We start from the raw sequence: 23,777 nt of genomic DNA, 5'->3' as shown, positions 1-23,777 counted from the left end.
ACTTTTTTAGTTTTACTTTTTTTCTTAATTTCTTAAGAAGTGGTACTATTGTAACGCTACATATATGCAGCGTTACAATAGTACCACTTTTTTTAGTTTTACTATACTAAATCGTAGTGTTTATTGAAATCTGACACATTTCCACATTCCACATTTTCGAAAAAAAAAAAATATAAAAAGATATCGAAAATAAAAGACGAAATTGCCAAATGTAGACTACAAGGCTACAATTTTAGCTAAAGGTCTATTTTTTCATATTCTACTTTTAATTGTGTCCAAAATTGAACATACTTTACAACTTTACTATCATGCCAGCACGTTAGTAAGCAGGCGTGACGCAAGTCCGTTCACACTAAAAAATTTCAAAAAAAAACTTTTTCCGTAGGACTAAGGATCATGCCCACACGGTAGTAAGCGGGCGTGACAAAAGTTTGTTCACTCTAAAAAATTTCAAAAAAAAATTCTCCGTAGGACTAAGGATCATGCCCTACGTTAGTGAAGGGCCGTGACGCAAGTCCGTTCACACTGAAATTTTTTTTCCATAGGACTAAGGAACATATATACACGACTTTTTTGACTTTTCCCCCTTCGCTCCTACCCCTACCCACTTATTTTATTCGTAATCTAGGCGTCCATACGAGTTCAACGAGCTATCACACGCCTCATCAAGTTCAATTTGGCCGAGATATTCACTTTCAAACTTTGAAAGATCATATGATACTATATTACTGCTCTAATTATTAAACCGTTGATGTAACTTGCAAATTCTTTTGCGTTTTCAAGATTTGGTCTGTGACAATCACAAAAAATTGCCGGTTGTATTTCCGCAGATTTTCACCCCCAATAGACTAGACGGTTTGTACCTAAGTTGAGTAATAATTTCCATTTTCCGTGAGTTTCGCATTTATATTTTCTGATTGGCTCTGATCATCTGCGTACATGAATTATGTAACAATACTTGACTCAAATGTGTGTGTACGACTAATGTAACAATGCAACTTTAACAGATTTATTTCACATATTATAAGAAAAAACTGCAAAAATTTTGGGAGTTGATTCTAGTCGCCATTCTAAGATATTCCAGAAAAAAATTTGGGGGTATGTACCAGGCCTCGTTTGGGAGTTAGTATTTTGTTGTCTAGTAGATAATATCTGATTTATTTTTTTATTATCTTTCAAAAATAAACGATAAATTTTGATCGAAATATAAAGATAATTTGGATATCAACGCAGATGTACAATGCTGATCCTAAAAAATTGTAACTATAAGAAGGGTCGCAAACCACTTTTGAACGACATATTTACAAAAAAAAACTATCTCTACAACGTTTCTATACAGCTTTCGCTGTAAAATTTTGGTTTAACAGCTTTTTTTGGTACACAATTCATTACTCCTTTTACAATGAAAATCTATCATCTTCCTGTTAAATTTAAAATATCACCAAATAATGACTGAACCAAATTTAATGACACTGTGACGCTGTAAGACAATCATTTTAAAAAACAAAAAGCAAAGCAAATAACTAAGATCTACTCAGGACTTCTTAATTAGTTACTGTGTTTAGCTATTCATACCTTCATGCATTTAGACAAACTTGGAAGGTGGAACTGAAAAAAGTAGTACTATTGTAACGCTGCATATATGTAGCGTTACAATAGTACCACTTCTTAAGAAATTAAGAAAAAAAGTAAAACTAAAAAAGTGGTACTATTGTAACGCTACATATATGCAGCGTTACAATAGTACCACTTTTTTAGTTGCACAAGCTAGCCGTTTCCAAATTTCGCTAGCTTGTGAAACTGAAAAAGTGGTACTATTGTAACGCTGCATATATGTAGCGTTACAATAGTTTGTCAGTTGTAGCCACAGCTTAATTTTTTGTATGGGACGCTACAGCTGTGGCAGTTATTATGGATTGCCTCCGTTTAGTTTACTTTTTTAACAATTAAAAATAGACGCAGTTAAGGTAAACGGAGGCAAAACATAGTAGTTTTTCTTGAGTTATCAAGTGTTTCGATGAAAAAATGCCTCTACCTCTATGGGAATCTGTTATCACGTTATTTAGAAAACCAACAATTTATCTAGGAAGAATTCAATAATCGCAAATAATAACTTAAAGTGTAGTCACATCTGCAAGTCCTTTTATCCAGTTACAACAGAACTAATATCGGTGGGGGTGACGCTTGCAGCTTCGACTCGCAAAAAGAAAAGCACAAAATTTACCGAAAAAATTCTAGAAAAAAAAATATTAAGAAAATTTTTTGCGTAATATCTGCTACTTATGTTGAGGAAAGTACTGTTAAGAAAATTGTTAAAATAGGGAGAAATAGATCCTGAGACAAGGGAAAAACGGAAAAGGCCGAATCATCTGCCACTTTGTGACGCAAAAATTTTTTGGTGACAGTTATGACAGTTACGGGTTCCATGAGAAGACGGGAAGACATATACTCCCTACTTCCTAAAAGTATAAACACTTTGGCTGGAGGATCTATTGGCTATGAGAGATTGGGTAATTTCTAAAATGTCACCTTAGTACTCCAGAGAAATTTCGAACAGTTGCTTGATACCTTAGCTTCCCAATGATAATTTTCCCGAGTTTTCTTCTTACATAAAATGCGATTTTAGTTTACTTTTCTGAAGCAGCCGAGTTTGTGGTTGGTTCGATGCGAGTGACAAATGCTCCTCGGACGTTGAGCTACATTATGGAACAGTTTGATGTCACAAGAAAATTAAATTCACATGAGAATGATCGAAGAAATTTTCCTTTTCTCTTGTAAAAATCGAGAATTAAAATAAAAAATTTGATTTTTCCGATGTCGTTGTAAAATGACTTAGATAGTTCGAGTTCGTCGTGACGTATTTTACTTCTTACCTTTCGTGCCATGATTAGCGATAGACATGTATTTTAGATCGTATCGAAATCCTATTTGGTGTACGCAAGAAGTGGAGGAAGCATTGAAAAAAAGACTAGTAATGGAATTTGCTATTTTATTGTCACGAAGACATTTTCTTTACATTGGAACAACAATTAGTATTTTGGTTAATCTAAATCTAATAAAAAATATAATTCTCATACTTCTACGAAGTGAGTGGAACTTTTTTCTTCGTTTTATTCTTCTGAATATCTCTAGGTACATAATTTCGTTCAGAGCTGTGCTCATTTTTCTACTATACGGTGTTTTCACCTTCTGCAATTTTTTTTTGGCTTATATCAATAAAATTTGGCGTTTTATTATTTTTTGGCTAATGTGTGCAAAAAACAATAACCTAAGGCACTGATTTACATCGTGATATGTTTATGATAAATTAGTGTTAGCCGATTATTATGTTCATCTAACAAAATTTTTTTTTTTTTTTTCATTTTGTGCACTCTATAATCTGAGTTTTGGGATTGTTTTGGGCGGGGAAAATTGGTGCGTGGATTAGTATTTTAGCATTAAACATAGTACGATCCCGAACAGATTTTGCATCGTTCGGTTGGTGCACCGCGTCTGCGCTGACGATCCCTCAAATTTTCATAAAATTCGTTGATCTGCAATCGAAGGAAATTCCAATCGATCCGCTCCATATAACTTTCCAAATCGACGCCGTTATCGTCGCATAATTTCCGAACAATGTTCAACGCAACTGATAGCACATCCTCAAATGGTATCGCCACATTTAAGTATCCACCGATTCGTTGACTATTTTCAGCAAAATACGATTTCATAAAATCAACGAACGAATCGAAAACGAAAAGGGTGACCCGTTCGCCAAAGTCGATTAATGATGACTCCAAATCTTCCTTGTCATTGATGAATGTGCCCAATTGAAACAGTCCCTTTACCACCAGCATAACATGGTCTCTGGTCACTGATGGCGCGACACTTCTCATTTCGTTGAAACTAATCTTACCAGCTGCTGGATGACTATCTGGTATCGTTGGCAAATTGGCGAATACATTTTCGCTGGATTGCTGTTTTAAGTTGTTTCGAAGTTCTGTTGGAGTTGTGGCAACTCCATCATTCAATAGAATTTCACCGTCGCCATTCAGTGACATTCGGATGTTGTTCTTGTTCAACTCTTTGTTCACTTTGTATGCGTCGCCGAAAAATTGTTTCGGTTCTTTTATGTTACGCAACGATCGGATGACATCGACATGGCCGGCGTCCACACCCTTCTGTCGAATTGTTTCCTTGACTAGTTTGTCGAACGCTTTTCTGAAATTGGAGCACAATGTGAAATTACCGACAAATTTGGTCAAGAGGTAAACAAATCTTACTGCTGATTCCGACTAAGACCACGTCGGTATTCACCGATGGTGGATTTTTGTGCTGACTTAACAATGTTGTTCGCTGTTTGGAAATTGTACACCGAATGAGTGAATATGAAAAGAGAGGAGCTCAGTTGTACGATTTCCAACATGGTGATGTCTTCGCCGTCTTTTTTCTTCTGTTAGATGAAAAGAGCGATTACAATCGAAATGTATAGCTGACCTAATCATTAGCCTACCAAAAAAATAGCGTAGACTCCGTTCAAAGTACCAACGCCATTCATTAGAATCGCAGCACCGTTTAACATATTAACCGAACCAGTAACCACCTGAAAATTTTTTCTATCATTCAGTTCAGTTCCCAAATTTCTATTCAATTCACTCACCTTTGATATGTTCGAACCTCTGCTGGCGGCTGATGCTAATCCCTTTGTCGCAGCGCCAGCACTTAATCCTACAGCACCGGCCACTAATCCAAACCAGTGCGATCTGGCTTCGTTGTCGGCTACGTTAATAGTTTGTTCGTGTTTGGACCGGTCCACCTAGGATTACGATGAATGATTTCGAGATGCCGATTCATTATTACGCAAGAAACTCTTACCAATTTGAATGTGCTCCTTCCGACAGAATACGCTGCACAGCCCAATCCTGTTATTAATGCACCGGTAGCGACAATTGGAAGCATTGGAACGGCCGCTACGGACGCTATAGTAATACCGGTTGCTGCAAGACCTCCAACTGTTGACACAGTATCTGAAAAGGGTATCATCACAATGAAATTTATGGTTAAACTCGCTCAATAAGACAAGAAACTTTTGCCGTACCTGCAGTGGCAGCCAATTTACTGGCTGTTGTGACACAGCTGGATGGAAACACTTCCAACTGGACGCGATTGAAATTATCCGAATCTATGTCACCATTCGTATTGTAAACACCGAGTGATGGTGCGACTATGTAGCCAGCAGTATAGTCGTTGTTCGTTTTAAACTCTTCCCAGTTTTGATACACTCTCGCATGTTCGTCGACGAATATCATGCAGCAACCGTGTGATTCCCCGTTTTCTGAAAGACGAAAATATGGAAAAATTATTTGGCTGTGAGGAAGCTGAGCGATGCGGAGACTTACTGCGACATTTCATGATCCGAAAAACGGGATGTAGGGAGTATTCTAGCGAGTACTTACACCAGCTCAAATCTTTCTGGTACTGCTCATAGTCTGTTACTAATGCAACAAATATCGGCGACATAAGCAATGTGTCCTTGTTGTACTTTTCTGTGAAGATTGAGGAGAAAAAAGATAACGTTTAACCACAAGAACCACAAGATGACAATGTCATTGGACCCACAAAGACTAATGCTGACATCTATCGATCTTTGAATGCCGGTTCTGTATTTCAAGTATCACACAAAACACCATTACTCACTTTGGTTCCAAATAGCATCCGCCAGTTTCTCCTTCATTTTCTTAAATCGTTCGTTTCTGGCCGCCTTTTTTCTAGCAGCTTTTACATCGGCATCAGTTGAACTATTTTCGCCAGTGGTAGAACTAGTCTCACTGTCCGGTGTAGTTGCGGCACTGTTTTCGCCACTTACAATTGCGTCGTCTACTTCATCTCCAAAAATTAAATTGATTTTCTTCAACAAAAGACTCTGGCTGTCTGGATCGGTTTCCGGATCATATCTTTAAGAAAAAAATGTCACATTCGGTAAAGTTGGAAAATCATCACTGCAATGTTGAACACACTCATCCCAGATGATAGTTTCCGACTGGAATCCAAGATAACTGCAAAATTCTTGCTGTTGTTCCTCTGCGGTTATTTTTCGATATTCTAAGGCCAAATTATTTGTTCCAACATCAGCAGCCATAATTTCAATGATATTTCTTCAATAACCTTGCACGGTCCTTTCAAAACGAATTGCGTACTAGGCTCCAGAATTCGTGGAAAATTGACAAAATATTTATCGTTTGTTTAACAGTGAATTGACAATATCTATCGATGGTTAAGTTGTTCAACGACCATAACATTCATTCATTGTGTATTATACATTTAAAATTAATGTGGAAACATTTCAAAACAAAAAGCACAAACGATTTAAAAAATGAATATTTTTTCCAGGAGCTGCATCACTTTGTGCAACATTCAATCACAGATACAGGACTTGACAGTAGCATTTGTCACTTTCTTTTTGTTTGGGTTGAAAACGGTATTGTCCGATTTCAATTTTGAGCATTTTGAGCTTTTCTGTCACGTAAATTGCGCTCATTTCCCATATTTTTTGAATTGAGATTTTTTACTATCATTCATCTAACACACAAGAGTGTTAGACAATGTGCATGGCGTTTTGTTTCAGTTATTTTTATGTGATATGGTAATTGGAATGATCAAAGTATATGTATGTATGTAAGCATAGTAGTAACCAATGTAAACATCTTTCCTCGTACAATCACTATAATGCCAGTTAGTAGGGCTCACTAGTTGAACAAGTTTGGTGCATTTTGGTATAAAAGAGGGAATTTTTACCATCGATAAATGCATTTGGGGATTCCAAAACGATGAGGAGACTTTGAAAAAGTCTCTCGCGCCATCCACATCCGGTTGATGTTTTCGATGCAGAGGCAATTTTGATGAATTTCTGTGTAGCGGAAATCGAAGCTACACAGGTGATATTGGGCTCAAACGAAAGCTGAAGGTTCAAAGTTTTTTTAGTGCAAAGAAATTTCAAGAATTGTCCGTTTTTTTCGCAGTTTTCCGAATTTTCCTAAAAATGATATTTTAAAACAGATGTGAAGGTTAAGTAACCTTTATAAAATTGGTTTAAAAAAGTTTTTTTTTTCTTCGCTCTTATCGTTGCACGTTCAGTTTCGAAACCTATAACAATGAAAAAGTTTTTGGATGTTCCGCAACAGTGGCAACTAGATTCAGTTTTTATCGAAAATTTGGACCATTTTGCATTGAAATATTTTTTTTTCGAAAATTTAATGAAACTAGTACTGGGGATGGGGATGCTAGGCATGAATAACACCAGTTTTTCGATTTAAAAGCAAAGATTGAGTTCCCGAAATCTACTAAAATTTGCAAATTTTCCTCCTACGGCGAACTTTGTCAGACCCTAAAACTCTATAAACGCCTCAAGCAGCACCAGATTACTTTAAATGCGTAGCTGGGACCCTCAGCTGTCAAACAATGCCAAACACTTTACATCCGGATCTAAGGATGTATGATTTGTGATGTGAGATATGTGGTGGGATCCAATTTCATGCAAATTTCAAAATATATGGGTGGTAAGTGGAAAAGGCAAAACAAAAACGGTTTCAATTATTTTGGGTGAGTCAGCTTTTGACAGCTACCGTTTTCAAATCAATATCCCTCTAAAAATGATTATTGCGGCTTTTCCACCATTTAACTCATTTGAGTTCATTTTGCAGACTACATGTAAACAAGATGAGTGGAGAAAAAGGTATACTTCGGATGGTAATATACGAGCGTTATTAGGTTTTGCTTGAGCGTTAAAAATAATTCATTTTACCAATATTTTTACCAATAAGGTATGTGACACGTGACACTCGAAACGGTCGAATAAAATTTCTCTTTAAGTTTCAACGTAACAAGTTTTCTGTTTTTGCTTGTACATTCGAATGGCTAAGCAATGAGAGGATGAGAGAATTTTTTTCACAGTTATCGTTATCAAAGAATGTCAAAGGTCAATAGCGACGGATCTTTACATTAACGAAATATTTTATGAATAATTTGTATTTACTTCTGAACGTACTGAACAGACGTATTTTGAATTATATATTTTGCGTCGCAATCTCATTACGGTGTTAGGTGTTTGTTTAGTGTAACCGAGGGTGTAACATTGCAATTCAATATAATGAAACAATATTTAATTTGGAGCTGTGTAATTGTGTATGCTTTAAACGCTTGTTTTGCGAGCAAGCACACGTACGGTGTGCCAAATTTAGGTCGATAAACGCAACATATAAAAAAAATATAAGAACGAGTTGACCGTTTCGTGTTGTCTTATTCTAGGTGGTGACGTATTTTTCTCCAAGAAGGTCATAGATCAAGTCACCGAAGAGCCAAAGAACTACACAATTATATTCAAATATTTGGGTGGCAAAATTCCAACTGTTCTGTCTTATTTTGAAGTTGATGTTAATGTAAGTAAAAAAGCCGACAGTAGTACTGCATAACATGGCAACTTCGTTTTGTGTGTATTTTCAAAATAATTGATCCAATTAATCGATTAATTGTAATAAGAAAATTTAAAGGTATTTAGTGAAGGTGGTATACAAGTAACAAATGAAATGAAGAATATTGACGCAACTATATCCATACCTAATGCACGGAATGTCACAGCAACAATATCTCTGCACGGATTCGGTAAGGATCTAATACCACTACTGAGTCAATGGCCATACAAAAAGGACGATGCGTCATCGAACAGTTACACAGTTGTTTACGTGAAGAATGCTAGACCACCTAAGAAACCATCAGCATCAAATTCAATTGGAGCTAGGCAGAAGGGCGATCGACTAATTCATTTTGAAAGCCGAAATGTAACGAACATTAGCCGCTTCCCAAGCAGAGCATTTGAATATTCCGGCGATGAGTCCATCACTTATGTTCGATTTGCCTTTAATGTGAGTACTACAGCCTGCAAGTCCTTTTATTATGTTGCGAAAGTTTGATAAATTGTAATGATTTAGTCACCGACCGCCATGGCTCTTATTAACACGACATTTATATCTGAGAAGAGCTTTAACGCTGTTGCATACGATATGAATACGGAGCATTTCGTCGCCAATATTTCAATATACGGATTTGATTACCTTTTTAGTCCATATAATTATGTTAATTTATTGGGAATGAATACCACCAATTTTAACTAAATTTCATTTATTTATTTAACTTTAGTTTGTACAATTGTTCGTCGATAACACTGACTGAAATTAAGTGTTCTGAGAGTATATCTTCGAATATGTCCATGTTGGAAAGATTAACAACACTAAAAGGTTAGAAATCTTATAAAAGTACGACGCAATAAAAATTTGTATGATTGAAAGTGCAATACGAGTTTATTTATTTGTGGATTGTTTGAAGCTCAGAATGTGAGCCAAACGAAAGTTTCATGAGAAAGTTCTTTATTATTTTATTGACGCACGTAACTTATGATCCGCCCTATACGAAAAAAAAAAAATCTTAAAGACGCAAGATAAAAACGCAGGTGAAAAAACTTTTTCATGTGGAATGTGTGAAAATTGCTATTCGTGTTATGTAGCGAATAAAACGAAAAAAATCTTTTCTTCCTCGAAGTTCCTCCTGATGATGACCGTGAAAACTGGTCGAAACGTTGAAACAACAAAAATTTAGTTTTTTCATTCAAAAGAATTATATCCTGTAAATGCCAGCAATACAACATTCGACTCATGAAACAGATTTTGTTTCGGCTGGTTTTTACCATTGATGGTGTCGGTAGTTATTCGAAATTTTAGAATCGGTTGGCCCAGCTACACTACTACTGCGATGGTATGGCTACGGCAATAAACCATAATTCCAACTGGCTACAGTTAGGATCATACCACCGCTTACATTTGAGAAAAACACTTCTATTAGGGCATGTTGCCCGTTCAACGTTCATGTTTATTCTGACTTTTTTCCTTACAAGTACCTCGTATTCATACCCTGATTCATGACCACCTTTGACCAGTTTCATTTTAAGAGGTTACTTGATTGAAGTCATTTCATTCAGTGGAATGACTCGTGGAATTCCGCACACTCCCATCTGTGGTTTTCGGGCGAAGAGAGGAAACCACACATATCAAGTCCACGTTCATAGATTTTCGATTTTCTTGATGTAACAATTGTCAATGCCAGATGCAGACCCCTGATTATCCATTGACTTTTCTCCCATCATTTCAATTTTTCGTCTTGCCAATGCCGGATGCAAATCCCCGATTATACATTGACTCTGAGATTAAACCAATTCTTCACGGAATGACCAGACCCTCTGTCGATTGTGCAAACATTTTATTCGTTGACCCGATTCTTCTTTCGTAGTCAATCGTCACGGATTGCATCAATTTTTAGGAATGACCAAACTCTTCACAGGATTAGTCCAAACTCTTTCATCCTTCCAGTGTAACTGAACCGGTCCTGTCACGGTCGCCATATTCGAAATTTTAGAATCGGTTGGCCCAGCTACACTACTACTGCGATGGTATGGCTACGGCAATAAACCATAATTCCAACTGGCTACAGTTAGGATCATACCACCGCTTACATTTGAGAAAAACACTTCTATTAGGGCATGTTGCCCGTTCAACGTTCATGTTTATTCTGACTTTTTTCCTTACAAGTACCTCGTATTCATACCCTGATTCATGACCACCTTTGACCAGTTTCATTTTAAGAGGTTACTTGATTGAAGTCATTTCATTCAGTGGAATGACTCGTGGAATTCCGCACAGTAGTTGTCGATGTTCGTTTTTTTAACCGTTAAAGCAATCAATTACCTCCTAACATGAACACAAGTTTTTTTAGAAGATAAATGTGTACATATGAACAAACCTTTTCGATAAACACATAAATACACGTGAGACCCCCATCCGTTGTTTCCGGGTGGCGGATGTAATCTTCGATTGGTCGATCGAACGATGCGAACAGCTTTCGTCTGTGGATTTCTATATTTTAAGCCGATTGTACCCGGAAACTGTCCTTGAATTGTAGATAGCAAAACAGTGCCATCATCTTCCGTTGGTAGTTCCATAGGTTCGTCGATTTCATCTTCAGCCACTTGCAGATAATGGTATATGATATCTGTGCATACGGGGAAAATATTTATTTGTTAGTAGCGAAAGAGAAGTACAAAACAGATCTTGTGTTGGTTGTTTTTTTTTAGTCGTTGTTGATGTCGGTAGTTGTTTTGTCGTCTGTTCTTTATTAAGTGTACAAACAAAACTCAATTTTTAATTTTCATAGTTATGTTTCACCATCAAAATCAGTCAAGTTTTCATGATGTGGGAACCGACAACGAAGACCCACGGCAGGTTTGGTTTACACAACAATAGCAAAAAAAAAATTATTTAAAAACTTAAGGTAAAGTTTTGGCAATTTGAATATTTCGGCTTTTACTTGCTACCCGTGTTATGGTCTAAGAATATATTTTCTTTTGGCCATAAACACATAGGTTTATGTTAGTTTGTTTTTCCGTAGGTTTTTATTCAGTCTTTGTTTTTTGATTGAAATGAATTTTCTCTTTGTTGTGCTACGTTTTGTGGGTACATTTTCATGGTAGCTTCTCACTAAGTCTCGAAATTTCCATCGAAAGGTGGCAGAACGTTTATTGTAAATTTTCAAATTACTAGTTCAATCAGAAAATTTACTGCTGTCTCGTGTAACGGACCAGTGGAAACGACTGAAGATGGTTAGACCACGCTAACCTCTGACCGCTATTGTATCCGGAGGTCGAAACAGCATTTCATCTCCACTTTCGCTTCACGCGATCCATGGGAAAGGAGAGAGCAATTACGCTCTGTTTGTTTGTGGTGTATTCGTTTGAACTTGATTTTTTCTGCGTATTAGATAACAGGAATTAGTGTGTTTTCCAGGTAAAATAAAGTTTTGTACCTTCGGAATATTAAATGTTTATTGATTGACTGAAATGTCATGCGGTGCTCTGGCACCCTTGCCATCGCCATCTCGTTAGTTGGTGTTGGGTTTCTAATATGTTAATCCATGAGTTTTGGGCAACCATTGTGATCCACTTTGCAAAAACGTTCTGGTTAAGAACGCAACGACTTGAATCTACACTGGATTCTTCAATCAATAATTCGAAACTTAGAACGAGATACTGTCAACAAAATCCTTGTCAACTTTTGGTGGCTTTTTATCTTGTAGAGATTCAACGGCATGTGAATCTGGAACGAAGCTGAACCACGCGTGGTGAAATCAAGTTTCTAACTCTCGAATAAGTGTTCTTGTTCCCTATGTGTTTATGGCCAAAAGAAAATATATTCTTAGACCATAACACGGGTAGCAAATAAAAAACGAGCCATCAGAACAGTCGGAGCGTTTGCTGCGACTGAGCCCCGTACAAACCCGTATATCTATTGCGTACGTGACCCTAGTGCGTCTGTCACCCTACTTTGACCGTAAGCCTATGCGCCGGTTAAAGTAGTTAAAGTAAAATTATTATGTAATGTGTACATCTTAGAAATTGCGCATAGCGCAATTACGAAGCCCCGTACGACGTTCCTTTCAAATAAAACAAAAATTTCAAATAGCCCTAAAATTTTAATTTATTGAGTATAAATACACATAGGGCCTAGTATCGGCCTCAGTCCGAGGATCCAAATTAATTTTTTTTTTCAACTACATTCTATTCGGCCTTTGATTACCTTCCAAATGAAACAAAAAAATACGGAAAACGGATGAAATTTGCTCGAGTTATATGTAAAATACACATAGGACCCTAGTAGCGGCCTTAGTCCAAGGACCCAAATTTAATTTTTTTTTCAACAACATTCTATTCGGTGTTCGATTATCTTTCAAATGAAACAAAAATTACGAAAAACGGATGAAATTTACTCGAGTTGTATGTAGAATACGCATAGGGCCCTAGTAGCGGCCTTAGTCCGAGGACCCAAATTTTTTTTTTTTTTCAACAACATTCTATTCGGCCTTTGATTACCTTCCAAATGACACAAAAATTACGAAAAACGAATGAAATTTTCTTGAGTTCTATGTAAAATACACATAGGGCCCTAGTAGATTTTCACTTCTAAGGCCCTAACTCACGGTCCACACACCCGATTTAAAAAAACTTTTTTTTCCTGGATTGATATTGACAATACCTATCATTTGCCGTGTCATTTACATTTCCATCGTTTATTTTGCCATAAATATCACCAAAAGACCTTAAATCACTTAGGTGGCCCTAACTCACGAAGGGCCGACCCGAATATGCCCATCTTCGAACTTAGCCTCACTATTTTGACTATCTTTCAGGGAAAATTTTTTTTTTTGAAATCGGATTTGATTTACTCAAGATATCGACGTGACGGACAGACAGACAGACGGACAGACGGACAGACGGACAGACGGACCAAATTTTTATTGCGGATTCGTCATCTATGAACATAGGCAAACACTTTGCCTTTACCGTCTGCTTCGAATTCCATCAATTACACACGGCATCGTAATCCTATAAGCCCCTTCGTAATTCGTACGGGGCTAAAAAAAATCAAAATGTGGTATAGAGGGGATTTAACCGTTCAACATTATTAACGTTTGTGCTTTCATTTATTGATTGTACATGGAATGGGATCATTTTATTTTAAAAGAGAACCACATTTTCTTGCCACCGTTTTCGGGTCGGTAGCATCAATGATCAAAATTGGATTATTTTTCAAATTGATTTTTTTTTCATTGAAATAAGGATCAAAGCCGAGATGTGCTTAAAATACTGTGTGAACTTTTGGTATAAAGCTTTTGATTTATTAAAAAAAATCAATTCAACTATCATACGTACGCACACAGTTCTTGAATCACCCATTAATATGCATTGACAATTCAGTTAAATGAAACTGAGATTTCGCACGAAAACTCAGTTCTACAACTCGAACTCTAACTTTATACTTCCAGCAAAGATCTATGCCCTGTAACACAAAAGTTAAATGTGTACATATGTACAAACCTTTTCGATACACGCACAAATACACTTGTGACCCCCATCTGCTGTTTCTGGGCGGTGGGTGTAATCGTCGCTCAGTAGGTCGAATGATGCGAAACACGTTCGTCTCTGGATTTCTGTATTTTAATCCGGTCGCACCTGGATAATGTTCTCGAATTGTTGATAGCATCACCGTGCCATCATCTTCCGTTTGTAGTTACACCGGTTCGCTGTCTACATCTTCAGCCACTTGCAGATATTCGGACATGGTGTCTGTGCATAAGGGAAAACAATTATTTCTAACAAAACTCAATTTTTCATTTTCATATTTTTGTTTTACATCAAAATCTGTCAAGTTTTCATTTTTCTAAAGCAGAAATATGAAGAAAAAAAAAGTTGTGTGAACCAAAAACGAAGACCCACGGTAGGTTTGGTTTACACAACAACAACAACAACAACAGCAGAAAAAAAATTGTAATAAAAAGGGAATTTTATGCAGTCGGTTATTTTGTAACAAAAATCAGCAAAAATCGAACAAAAGTAAAACAAAATATTATTCCTTGGCATAGAAAATTTAATTTACTCGCTGTGCCCCCCGGAAACTCGCTTTTCCTTCACGGATATAACGTTAAAACTTGTTTCCGGGGTTTAAGAAAATAATTTATTTTGGATTGCCTAACATGACGAGCGTAATTTTCGTTGATTTTTAATTAGGTTTCGTGTCAAACACTCCCTCCACGGAGCACGGAAAAAATAACTTCGGAAGCTCTAGTGCATGTATAATAAATGGAAAACCGTCCCTGGTTAACTTCTATGCCTAAACTAATTGAAGTCGCCACGACGATTTTTGCACATATAGTTTAGAGATAACACTAGCTGTTTTTTTTAGAGTTAAAAAATCTGGAAGCATTTCTCATACAAATAGTACGTAAACAGAACGTGCAGAAAATGTTACTTAGTTAAAAGTAAAACTTTTGTTACGTGGTTGTCGGAAAAAAATGTTGTTCTTTTACTTCTACATTCGAATGGCTAAGTAATGAGAGAGGATGATAGAATTTTTGTCACATTATCTCATTATCAAAGAATGTTAAGGCGATTGTTTTGCAATCAAGCACACGTACGGCGTGAAAAATTTACTTCGATAAACCCAAAGGATAGTACATACACAGATCGTGAGAAATGGACCCATGCAAAATATGACACGGTGAGACTTAAAATTTGTAAATAAACGTGTAAGCTAACATCCAGGTTTTTTTCATAAGTGAGTTGGGGGAGGTGCTATTCAAGTAAACAAGTTTTAGGAAAATCCCCTTAGCTGTTCCTGAGAACCAGCACCAGCGTCAGCCAGGGCTTGTGGAACAGTGAGGACTTAAAATTTACATTGGAATTTGTAGAGGGACAAATTCTAAGATTTATGGCTCTCGATAATTTCTTCATTGAGCAATAGTAGCTAAAATTTAAAATTTCACCAATTTATAAGACTGATATCTCCTTTGCGAAGCAACCGAGAAAGCTTTTGAATGGTGATCCCAGACTAGTTTTGCAATACCTATTTAACAACAAAAAAAATATTTTTTAATCAAATTGCACTTTTAGGCTACCCTTGGTGAACTTTGGATGCTTCAATACCTTACTAGTATGAGTATTACCTTAAACGACCATTTACTGATTTCTTGGTAAAAGCACTAAGCAGTATTATGCATACCCTTTTTAGGTCTTTTTTCTTTTAGAAAAAAACCCTATTGTGGACACTTCATCTGTCCGTCTGTCTGTCTGTCTGTCTGTCCGTCCATGTGTCTGTGTCACAAATAAAAAATGAGACGATAACAGCCTTGATTCAAAATTGCAATGCTACTATGAGCAAATCAACACCAGGCAAATAATAATTATTTGTTATCTGATAACCGATCGCTCATAGTTAGCATTGCAATTAGAAAATTTGGTAGTTGGTATCTGACAACCGAACGTAATTTTCGGCAGAGATGTTTACTATTCGAGAACTACGCACCGACTGACGAAATTATTCTACCTGCTTGCCGATTTATAAAACGAAAAATTGGTAGTTGATAGTTTTGGTAGATTTTTGGTAGTTGCCAGCTGAAATTCAAAATTGCAAAGTCACTATGAGAAAATCAACACCAGGCAAATAATAATTATTTGTTATCTGATCACCGATAGCTCACAGTTAACATTGCAATTCGAAAATTTGGTAGTTGGTAGTTGGACTACCAAGGCTATAATTGACTACCAAATGTAATTTTTGGGGAAGAGATGTTTACTATTCGAGAACTACGCACCGACTGACGAAATTATTCTACATGCTCGCCTATTTATAAATCGAAAATTTGGTAGTTGGTAGTTGCGAGCTGGATTGACATTCAAAACTGCAAAGCCACCATGAGCATATCAACACAAGGCAAATAATAATTATTTGTTAGCTCACAGTTAACATTGCGATTCGAAAATTTGGTAGTTGGTAGTTGGACTACCAAGGCTATAATTGACTACCAAACGTAATTTTCGGCAGAGATGTTTACTATTCGAGAGCTGCGCACCGACTGACAAAATTATTCTGCCTGCTTGCCTATTTAAAGCTTGAATTTTTGGTAGTTGACTACCAAACTGGTAGTTGACTGCCATACTGATAGAGAGGTGGTAGAGATGTTAACTGTTTGAGAGCTGCACACCAACTGATGAGATTATTTAGGCTGCTTGCCTATTTATAAATCGATAATTTGGTAGTTGACTACCAAACTGGTAGTTGAATACCAAAATGGTTGTTGAATAGTTGAGTTTGGTAGTTGAATACAAAATTGGTAGTTGACTACGAAACTGATAGAACGATGGTGGCGATGTTTAGTTTACTGTTCAACAGCTGGATATCGACTGAAGAAACTATTCTTCCTGCTTGCCTATTTGTAACTCACGTATTTGGTAGTTGGTATCTCGAGAAGTGAGAAAATTGAGAGAAAGAAAAAAGACCTCACTAGGCTTATAGCCGGTCTATTCTTGTTTCGACTTAAGCCCTTACGAAATACGTATATGACAGTATACGTATACAATGTATTTCTGATGGCGAAAATCCAAGTATATGCACATATAATACGTATTGGGCGTATTGGGTTTCTTTTTACAAGGTTTGTGAAAAATCCATGCAAAATGCACGAAAAATGATATTCGGTCCACAAGGTGCAAAATGCGTGAAAAATGTATAATATATCGCAGTCCAAAGTTAACAATTTACATTTTATTCACGTATACGTTCATATACTTTTCGGTGATTTTTTTTTTTCGTTCAAGAGGTATAAAAAAGTTGACCGTTTCGTGTTGTCTTATTCTAGGTGGTGACGTATTTTTCTCCAAGAAGGTCATAGATCAAGTCACCGAAAAGCCAAAGAACTACACAATTATATTCAAATATTTGGGTGGCAAAATTCCAAGTGTTCTGTCTAATTTTGAAGTTGATGTTAATGTAAGTAAAAAAGTCGATAGGAGTACTGCATACTATGACAACTTCAAACTTTGTGTATTTTCAAAATAATTGAGCCAATTAATTCGATTGTAATAAGAAAATTTAAAGGTATTTAGTGAAGGTGGTATACAAGTAACAAATGAAATGAAAAACATTGATGCAACCATCTCCATACCTAATGTATGCAATGTCACACAGCAACAGTACCTCTGCACGGATTTGGTAAAGATCTCATACCACTATTGAGTCGATTACCATATAAAAAGGACGATGAGTCAACGAACAGTTACACCGTTGTTTACGTGAAGAATGCTAGACCACCTAAGAAACCATCAGCATCAAATTCAATTGGGGCTAGACAGAAGGGCGATCGACTAATTCATTTTGAAAGCCGAAATGTAACGAACATTAGCCGCTTCCCAAGCAGAGCATTTGAATATTCCGGCGATGAGTCCATCACTTATGTTCGATTTGCCTTTAATGTGAGTACAGCCTGCAAGTCCTGTTATTATGTTGCGAAAGTTTGATAAATTGTAATGATCTATAGTCACCGACCGCCATGGCTCTTATTAACACGACATTTATATCTGAGGAGAGCTTTAACTCTGTTGCATACGATATGAACACGGAGCATTTCGTCGCCAATATTTCAATATACGGATTTGATTACCTTCCTAGTCCATATAATTATGTTAATTTATTGGGAATGAATACCACCAATTTTACCTGAATTTAATTATTTAGCTTTGCTTTGTATAATTGATCGTCGATGACACTGACTGAAATTAAGTGTTCTGTGAGTAATTCTTCAAATATGGAATTGAAGCTTTCTCCACTTTTGTCACGGGTTAAATAGTCAATAGTCAAATAAACTATTTCTAAAAATAAAAACAAAAAATGGACAAATCTTAAGATTCCTTTTATTCTACTAGGAATGAAATTCGTGAGGATAAGTTCAACTTCAGACGAAAAAAACTTCGTTTTCATAAAATCCAGTTGTCGAAGACAACGTTTGTCATACATGTATCCCAACTTTTCCTTACATTCTCACATAATCTTTGATAATAATACGTACTTAATAGATAAAACAGTTATTTGTCTACCAAGGTGTGATTATTACCAAAACAGGACTCCTTTTCTCGTTCATTGAACTTCAAAGAAACATCCTTCGGAACGACAAACAGAGCTCTAGCTCTTCCCTCACCCGCGCATCACGTAAAGTGGCAATAGAGAAGTAAGAAAAGCTGTTTCGACCTCGAGAACTAGCGGCAGTCATGCCTATAAGCTTTCAGTCTGCGTACGCATAATCATAACTGCTGTTCGGAAGAACAACAATTGCCAATGAAATAACAAAAGAATTGCTGGAAATTCTCTTGTTATTTTCACTGGAAGCAAAAACTTAAAGGGTAGCAAAACGGAGTGGTTTTTGGTAAGTGGGTAAGTCGAAATCAAGCTTAAGTTATCAAGTGTTTCGATGGGAAAACGAACGACCTTATCGTGTGTGTGTGTGTGTGTGTGTGTGGGTGTGTGTATACAAGTATAAGACGTTGGTTCATTTCAATATTTTCCTTTTAATTAATCAAATTTATAATTACATAATAAAACTGGGTTTCTTTTTCATTTCATTTAAATTTACTTTACACAACAAAATCACCTTCTTCGTTCTCATTATAATGATAAATATTTTCTTGTGTATAAAAATAGAAAAACGCCCGCCAAAAATTGCGTTCAAATTTTTTGAACCACTTTTTTTCCAATAGTACCCTCTTCTTCTTTTTATAGTTAAAATTTAATTTTTTATTTTCTTCTTTAGCAATTCTCTTATTTTATGGTACAATTTGGTACAAGTTGATGATATTCCCGAAAATCGAAATTTCTTTTCTACATTTGAACAAAATTTAAAACAAAAATATTTGCTTTGCAACGACAAAGTGAACAACAACCATTTTCCATTTTCTGTTTTTTTTATTCTTTTATCAAATTTTTATTTCGTTAAATGAAGGGTGCTTTGTGTTACGCTAATTATATATAGTTAATGTGTGCTAATGCATTTCGAAATAGAGGGAAAAAATAGGGAAATGTACAATGATTAACCAATGGATTTTTTTTAGCTACCTAGGAACAATACGATGGCAAACAAAACATAATATTAACATAGGACGACTGACGAATGACTATTTATGTGCAATTGAGATTTAGAAAAAAAATGAATGTGCAACAGACGACCGTATTCTGTCTGTGTGTGGTGTCTGTATGTATACATTTATATAAAATGTGTTCTAGTAAAATGATTTATTTTTCATTGCATGTACCGAGTTTTAGTTTCGTCCGAGCTATAAACAACATCTCCGTTTATTGTGAATCTACATGTTAAAGAAAACAAACTGAACATCGATTAAGATTTGTTTGGTTCGAATTATGCATCTCTTTCACCATCAGATGCAAAATCATCTCAATAAATTGCCACAGAAAATAGAGAAGAAACTATAAAATTGAAAGCTAGACGAACAAGAAAGAAAAATTTTGTGGTGCGTGTGATGTTATTGGAAAATGTTTCTTTATCGACAGTATAGGGGACGAGATGTATATATACCGATCATCAAAACAATAAATTATTTAAACCGATTTTGCTGACACTCAACACAAACTAGAGTCACATTCGGTCACTATTATGCTTGATCGTCAACTAGTAACATTATTTGTTGCGTTGTTTCATTTGGGTTAGTGCATTCAACTTGATGGGCGTTCCAATCTTTTCGTTGACAAAATGTGGAGCAATATGGCGTCCGACGACAGAGGGAACATTCAGCTAATGCTTCACGATTACAATTGGCACACTGAAATTGAGTGGAAATTGTTGAAGATTCTAAGTTTTAGTTCATCAAGTGGCTCGTCATCAATCGCTTGTTTGTTGGAAATGTTTGATTGAATAATCGGCCTATGGTTCCTCACAAGCGAGTGATGTCGAAGCATCAAAATTCTCATGACTACGTCACAATTGAGACATATTTGTTCAACAATTACCTTTTTGGACGCCGGCATATCAACACCCTGTATTTGATTAATATTATTTGGATCATCTACATCTCCATGTACTCTAGCTGCTAGCAGCGCAGCGTCTCTTTCCCGTTGAATTCGATCAATTTGACGGGCATGCAATTCTTTGGCTTCATTTATACATCTTCGAAATTCGTTGGTCGCTTTGGTCATTTGTGCGCAGAGCGTCTTTAGTCGGTCGAGCGGAACAACGGCTTCAGACACCACTGAAAAATCGTCTGTACAGAACGAAATGTTTTGGTTAATTATTTTTGGACAAACCGATTGGAAAACAAAAAAAATTCTTACTTTGTGTGGACGAATTGAGGTAATCATTTGATGCGTCAATGCCATCAGTGATTGTTTGCCAATTCGTTTCTTCCTTGGTAACAATTGACTGGTCGTTTTCACTATCTTCTTCGCTCTGCTTCTTTATTTTGGTTTGCAATGAGTCGTGATGATTAACTATGTTCTTTCGCCGTCGCTTGTAAGGGGTGAATAATCGAACTGGACCGGATGCAGCTGAAAATCGTAATTATTCGTTAAATAATCTGTATAATGTCGATCGTGTATTTAGGCTTCGCATGCGTTCTTTGTTCTCCCTATCTATTTTTCGATGAAAGACTGCTCAATCTATTCTTAATGGAAACGTAATCGATTGGAAATAACTTTGGTGTCGTTAGATATGACCGTTCGCATGTATTCTTCCAACTTTTACTGGACCGTGGAAGCAAGTCGATTTTTGGCATTGCCTTTGGTAGATTTATCGGTCCAAGTCATTACAAGAAATGAAAGCAGGTTCTCGAGACGTTTCGCATGTTTATTGATTGTCCGGAAAATTTGTACAGCTCGAACGACTGAAGATTCATCAATAAAGATGCGAAACGTCTCATGACGTTCTTGTAATGAGCTGAACCGATAAATCCACTAAAGCCAATACCAAAAATCAATTGGAAATAACAAACGCAATTTTACGATTCTACATATCGAAAAGCAAAGAAAGGAACGGCTACCGGGAAATTGAACAGGAAATATATGAGCGGGAAATCGTTTAAAAATTTGACTGACTGCCGGGTAGTAAATATTGCCCGAAATTGACAAACTACGTTCAAGTCGAATAAAAAAATGGTTTGGAATCGACTTGCAAGTCCGAAGTGGAAGTATAAGGTGAGCGAATAAATGTAACGTGCCTCAAAAAGACTTCGAATAAAACACAACACCACAAAACTAGTGTCAAATATTCTACGGTGCATGAATACGAATCATAAATTTCCTACACCGAACAACAAAACTTTTGATATTATCCACTCTGTGCTCATCGTATGGAATTGATGCTTACAACTCACACTTTTTCATAAAATGAATTTTCTTAGTTCTATTTTAAGACACGCATTTCGTTCATAACAATTCTATTTCCGTCTCACCGTATCATTAAAACATACTTGAGTTTGAGTGTAGGGTTCTGTTGTTGCAATACAAAAACATCGAACCGAAAAACTAACAAAATTTTCAGCCAACAAAAACCAAAAATAATATACTCACTCGAATCATCATCACAGCATGCGGCACAGGTGCAACTAGTTGCGTGTGGCGTTAAAATTCCTTCATCAATTAGCGCTTGTAAACTCCGGCCACCGTACCGTATCGATCGCTTCCAATCTTTGCTCGAACCACGACCGCACAAATTTTCAAATTCACTAGGCGTAAACCATTGATCTTTAAACTTTATGCAACGACCGCGACCACCCGAACCCAATCGAGATTTGTACAATTCAGCTGTGGTCGTTTTGCAGCGAACTGGTAACACTTCCAAATTCATTGTATCATTCCAATTGGTTGTGCACAGGGCTGTTGATTCTGTCATTGTTGTCGATTCTTGAGTATTTGTAGTGCCGGCTATTGCTTCGGTGGCTTGTTGCTGGATGACAATGTGTGTGGCTTTAATATCACCATCGCCAACGACAGCATTGCCCGAAATGAAACCGTTACTGTCCACGCACAACATTTGCTTGAAATGAGGCAATTGATCCGGTGTTATGACATTAAATGCCGTTCCAATCAACGAACCGATGGGTAGTGATACTGGTACCGATACAACTGTGTTTCCAGTTTCAGATGTGGCCACCAGACGAGTTGTTCGAGGTGCAACCTTTAATTACAAATAGAAGGATGGGTTAATGAAGCGTTTGTGGTTGGAAATCTTCTGAGAATAAATCCACATCAGAAATTCATCGATTCTTTGAATCTTTAGGCCTTCGTTGACTTCAAGTAGACAGTTTTTCTAATCTAAATTTGTTAAATGTTGCATTGCGTACACTGTAAAAGTATGAAGCTTTCTGGTTGATTCAATTAATGTGACCGGTAAGAATCTTCCGGCTGAATAAGGAGATCAAAACACAGCCAAATATTCGATTGTCAATTATCGCGAATTATTATCGATTAACCAGAGCGGACAATAAAGGCATACCAAGTGATAATCAACTATGCGAGGAGTGTCTAAAATCCTCTAACCTTCATTTGAGTCGGGAACAATCACAACAATCAACAATATAAATAGAAATTCCAACAGTCCAAAGGGGGCACTGGTTTAGCAATCACAACGAAACATACTAGTACAAAACACACACATCAGTGTAGCAATGCACGAAAATGTTATACGCCAACAATAAACAAAAAAATGCACCTAGTCAACATCACCCTTAAATTATTCAATTTAACGACAGAACACAATTTCAATGTTTCAAACATCAACTTATCGTCGACAATTTCACTTTTATCACAGCAATGAGCGAATAAAATTCGTTTTCGCAAAATTCGTAAAATGAATTTAGTTACCTGATCGCCATTTTCATGGTCGTTCTCTTCGTTTGAGCCAAGATGTTCGGCTTCGGTTATGTCCGGTATGGCGAGCTCCGACTGGTTTTCATCCATGATCGGGATCACCCGACGGTAGAGACGTCAATTTAGCCACAAAAACTAAGCGCTCCGGAGTAGCGAACCGATTATTTTATGAAATTTATATTAGCTCCGTTTTGACAAACCAAACAGTCAAGATGGTTGCACAAGGTTCACAGAGGTTTTTTGTTGTGAAAAGCACGCATTCACCAACAAATGACAGATTGAAAATGCTTCATTATTGTACATTGACACTGACAATAGATGACGCTCTACATGTTTTTAGTGTTAGCTTGAAAATTGGCGCTATTTTCTTTAGACATTTTTGGTACGGCCTTGTCTTGTACTTTGGGAAGTGGATAGTGTATATGGCTGTATTTCAATGTAGAAATCGTTATGAATGTCTGTAAATGATTGGTAGTGTGTTTGTGGACATGTAATTTGAAA

At 36.6% G+C, this 23,777-nt stretch overlaps 4 protein-coding genes across 6 annotated transcripts; 2 read left to right on the top strand and 2 right to left on the bottom strand.

The window, feature by feature from the left end:
* Nucleotides 1-2,972: 2,972 nt before the first annotated feature.
* Nucleotides 2,973-6,428, bottom strand: LOC119073472. The gene is made up of 9 exons (XM_037178978.1): nt 5,997-6,428; nt 5,677-5,933; nt 5,379-5,525; nt 5,078-5,314; nt 4,855-5,006; nt 4,640-4,795; nt 4,493-4,582; nt 4,263-4,432; nt 2,973-4,200 (listed from the first exon to the last, which is right to left on the bottom strand). The coding sequence occupies exons 1-9, from the start codon at nt 6,116-6,118 to the stop codon at nt 3,438-3,440; spliced, it is 2,094 nt and encodes a 697-aa protein (XP_037034873.1). The 5' UTR covers nt 6,119-6,428; the 3' UTR covers nt 2,973-3,437.
* Nucleotides 6,429-7,995: 1,567 nt separating this feature from the next.
* On the top strand, nt 7,996-9,310 carry LOC119073615. Its single transcript, XM_037179193.1, has 4 exons — nt 7,996-8,216; nt 8,284-8,414; nt 8,526-8,897; nt 8,964-9,310. The coding sequence occupies exons 1-4, from the start codon at nt 8,126-8,128 to the stop codon at nt 9,144-9,146; spliced, it is 777 nt and encodes a 258-aa protein (XP_037035088.1). The 5' UTR covers nt 7,996-8,125; the 3' UTR covers nt 9,147-9,310.
* A 7,925-nt stretch (nt 9,311-17,235) lies between these two features.
* Nucleotides 17,236-18,219, top strand: LOC119073661. Its single transcript, XM_037179265.1, has 3 exons — nt 17,236-17,399; nt 17,508-17,881; nt 17,947-18,219. The coding sequence occupies exons 2-3, from the start codon at nt 17,582-17,584 to the stop codon at nt 18,127-18,129; spliced, it is 483 nt and encodes a 160-aa protein (XP_037035160.1). The 5' UTR covers nt 17,236-17,399; nt 17,508-17,581; the 3' UTR covers nt 18,130-18,219.
* A 934-nt stretch (nt 18,220-19,153) lies between these two features.
* Nucleotides 19,154-23,547, bottom strand: LOC119073538 (deformed epidermal autoregulatory factor 1). Of its 3 annotated transcripts, none has more exons than XM_037179083.1 (5): nt 23,271-23,547; nt 21,978-22,584; nt 20,745-20,957; nt 20,424-20,674; nt 19,154-20,236 (listed from the first exon to the last, which is right to left on the bottom strand). In XM_037179083.1, the coding sequence occupies exons 1-5, from the start codon at nt 23,364-23,366 to the stop codon at nt 20,069-20,071; spliced, it is 1,335 nt and encodes a 444-aa protein (XP_037034978.1). In that variant the 5' UTR covers nt 23,367-23,547; the 3' UTR covers nt 19,154-20,068. The 3 variants fall into 3 exon arrangements, with proteins under 3 accessions (XP_037034978.1, XP_037034979.1, XP_037034980.1); XM_037179084.1 differs by having other exon boundaries at nt 22,947-23,297; XM_037179085.1 differs by lacking the exon at nt 23,271-23,547 and adding an exon at nt 23,119-23,244.
* Nucleotides 23,548-23,777: the final 230 nt, after the last annotated feature.

This window comes from Bradysia coprophila, unplaced genomic scaffold, assembly GCF_014529535.1.
Source record: "Bradysia coprophila strain Holo2 unplaced genomic scaffold, BU_Bcop_v1 contig_138, whole genome shotgun sequence".
NCBI classification, from domain to species: Eukaryota; Metazoa; Arthropoda; class Insecta; order Diptera; family Sciaridae; genus Bradysia; species Bradysia coprophila.
The sequence above is the reverse complement of the archived record's forward strand: the minus strand, read 5'-3'. Positions and strand labels throughout refer to the sequence as shown.

Bases quoted from the DNA above. Each gene is read 5' to 3' on its own strand.
- LOC119073661 (XM_037179265.1), top strand. From the start codon at position 17,582: ATGCAATGTCACACAGCAACAGTACCTCTGCACGGATTTGGTAAAGAT. The intron at 17,882-17,946 runs GTGAGTACAGCC...AATGATCTATAG, and splicing joins ATGTTCGATTTGCCTTTAAT to TCACCGACCGCCATGGCTCT.
- LOC119073538 (XM_037179083.1), bottom strand. From the start codon at position 23,366: ATGGATGAAAACCAGTCGGAGCTCGCCATACCGGACATAACCGAAGCC. The intron at 20,958-21,977 runs GTGAGTATATTA...TACGATTTTCAG, and splicing joins ATGCTGTGATGATGATTCGA to CTGCATCCGGTCCAGTTCGA. The intron at 20,675-20,744 runs GTAAGAATTTTT...CGTTCTGTACAG, and splicing joins CCTCAATTCGTCCACACAAA to ACGATTTTTCAGTGGTGTCT.
- LOC119073615 (XM_037179193.1), top strand. From the start codon at position 8,126: ATGAAACAATATTTAATTTGGAGCTGTGTAATTGTGTATGCTTTAAAC. The intron at 8,415-8,525 runs GTAAGTAAAAAA...GAAAATTTAAAG, and splicing joins ATTTTGAAGTTGATGTTAAT to GTATTTAGTGAAGGTGGTAT. The intron at 8,898-8,963 runs GTGAGTACTACA...GTAATGATTTAG, and splicing joins ATGTTCGATTTGCCTTTAAT to TCACCGACCGCCATGGCTCT.
- LOC119073472 (XM_037178978.1), bottom strand. From the start codon at position 6,118: ATGGCTGCTGATGTTGGAACAAATAATTTGGCCTTAGAATATCGAAAA. The intron at 5,315-5,378 runs GTAAGTCTCCGC...TTCGTCTTTCAG, and splicing joins TCGGATCATGAAATGTCGCA to AAAACGGGGAATCACACGGT. The intron at 4,583-4,639 runs GTGAGTGAATTG...AAAAATTTTCAG, and splicing joins GAGGTTCGAACATATCAAAG to GTGGTTACTGGTTCGGTTAA.